The sequence below is a fragment of the Octopus sinensis genome, unplaced genomic scaffold (assembly GCF_006345805.1).
Source record: "Octopus sinensis unplaced genomic scaffold, ASM634580v1 Contig06900, whole genome shotgun sequence".
Classification (NCBI taxonomy): domain Eukaryota; kingdom Metazoa; phylum Mollusca; class Cephalopoda; order Octopoda; family Octopodidae; genus Octopus; species Octopus sinensis.
This window is the reverse complement of record NW_021829650.1, coordinates 30,001-31,919: the sequence shown is the minus strand read 5'-3', so window position 1 is coordinate 31,919 and position 1,919 is coordinate 30,001. Positions and strand designations below refer to the sequence as shown.

Here is a 1,919-nt window from a genome sequence, read left to right as displayed (position 1 = left end):
ATTCGTAAGAATGACAAATGGGAGGAGGAGGGAGGGAGAAGTTATAGAGGTGGGAGAGGGCCTTTCATCGGAAACAACAAACTGTGCGCGTATGTGTGCGTGTATGTGTGCGTGTATGTGCGTGTGTGTGTGTGTGTGTGTGTGTGTGTGTGTGTGTGTGTGTGTGCGTGTGTGTGTGTTGTGTGTGCTTGTATATGTATGTACATATTCATACCTTTACACATCCATACACAGACACACACACACAGATAATGGCACACAATTTCTCATTTTCTCTTTTTTTTTCTCTCTCTCTCTCCGTCTCTCTCTCACCACACACACATATTTATAATTATACATACATACATACATACATATATGTATGTATGTATGTATGTACGTATGTATGTACGCATGTATATATATAAGGCTGGTAGAGGAGCGGTGTAACACTTGTTTGTGGTCCGTTGCTCTACACTTGTCTCGACTATGGCCTTAGTCCGTGCTTGTGTGTCCTTGCTGCTTATTGCACTCTTCTATAACTATGCAACTGTTCAGGTAAGTCCTTCCGATTTATTATGATATTCCTTGCATTACATTACTATATCATACCACTATATTCTATTACTATATTATTAAATGCATTACATTAGTAAATTTCGGAGGTGTAGCTACCCGACAGGCGATTTGATCGGAGCCGTGTGTTGAAGCCAAAATGATTGCATTGTTCTTTGTCTTTAATGACTATACCCGGTCAATTAACCTGGATCGTTCTGTTGGTGTTAACTGTTAGCTTCACTTAAACACTTGTTATTTGGTTTTATATATTATATTTACCAAAATTATTGTCGTGCTATCTGCAATCTAATCACCAACGTGATTCCATTGCATCTCATTTCTGTATTAAATTCTTTCTAACTGATCCACAAGGCAAACAGTTTGGAAGGGATGGGTAAGTCGGTAATATCGATCCTAATATTTGACTAGGGTTTTTTTTTTTATTTAATTTTCTTATCGAACCCCGAAAGGAAAAAAGGTAAAGTCAAACTTGGTGGCATTTGAACTCAAAACATAAAGAGCTAGAGGAGATGCTACTGTGCATTTTGTTCGATGCGCCAACGACTCTGTTAACTCACGGCCTTGTATTTTCCATATTATTATTATTCCTTCGTAACTCAGTGTAGATAAAAAATGCACCGGACGCTTTAGTCATGTGTCAAGTCACAAAAAGGACCTCAGACAGATAATACTTTGCTTAAGGTGTGCGCTGTGCCCAATAAGGCTGCCTTTTGCAAGACATCAGTCTTGCATGGAATTTCCAGTTGCCTTAAGAAGATTTGAAATTTCAATGGGATTGAGCCCAACGCTCCGATCACCACTGGTATCACTTTTACATTACCCTCTCGCATTCCATACAGTCTTGGCATTTCTACTTTCAAATCGGAGTACTTGGGGATTTTTTCAACCTCTTTACTCACAACATACATGTCATTTGGTATGGCTACATCAATGATCTTACATTATTATTATTATTATTATTTCGCGGAGGTCGACTTCGCTTTTCATCCTTTCGAGGTCGATAAAATAAGCACCAGTTAAACACATGGGATCAATGTAATCAACTTACCCACTTCTCCCACTTCTCCACAGAATTGCTGACTTTGTGCCAAAATTAGAAATCATCATCATCATCACTATTATTATTATATTATTATTATTATTATTATCATCATTATTATTACTACTACTACTACTACTACTATTATTATTAAGGCGGTGAGCTCGCATAATCGTTTGGACTCCGGACAAAATGGTTCGCGGCATTTCTCCCGGCCCTACGTTCTGAGTTCCAATTCCGCAGAGGACGACTTTGTGTTTCATTCCTTTTGCGGGGGGGGGGGGTCGATGAAATAGTTACCATTTGAGCACTGAGAACGATG

The 1,919-nt window shown here is 38.9% G+C and overlaps 1 protein-coding gene across 3 annotated transcripts in view; it reads left to right on the top strand.

Moving 5' to 3' along the window:
• Nucleotides 1-381: 381 nt before the first annotated feature.
• LOC115227687 (zinc metalloproteinase nas-14) overlaps nt 382-1,919 on the top strand; it is a 31,335-nt gene continuing 29,797 nt past the window's right edge. For 2 of the 3 annotated variants that reach the window (XM_029798439.1, XM_029798437.1), the window contains exon 1: nt 383-537. In XM_029798439.1, coding sequence (XP_029654299.1) covers nt 469-537 — 69 coding nt within the window. In that variant the 5' untranslated portion in view covers nt 383-468. Of the gene's footprint in view, nt 538-1,919 lie in introns of all 3 variants that reach the window. The other variant, XM_029798438.2, reaches the window with a different exon arrangement.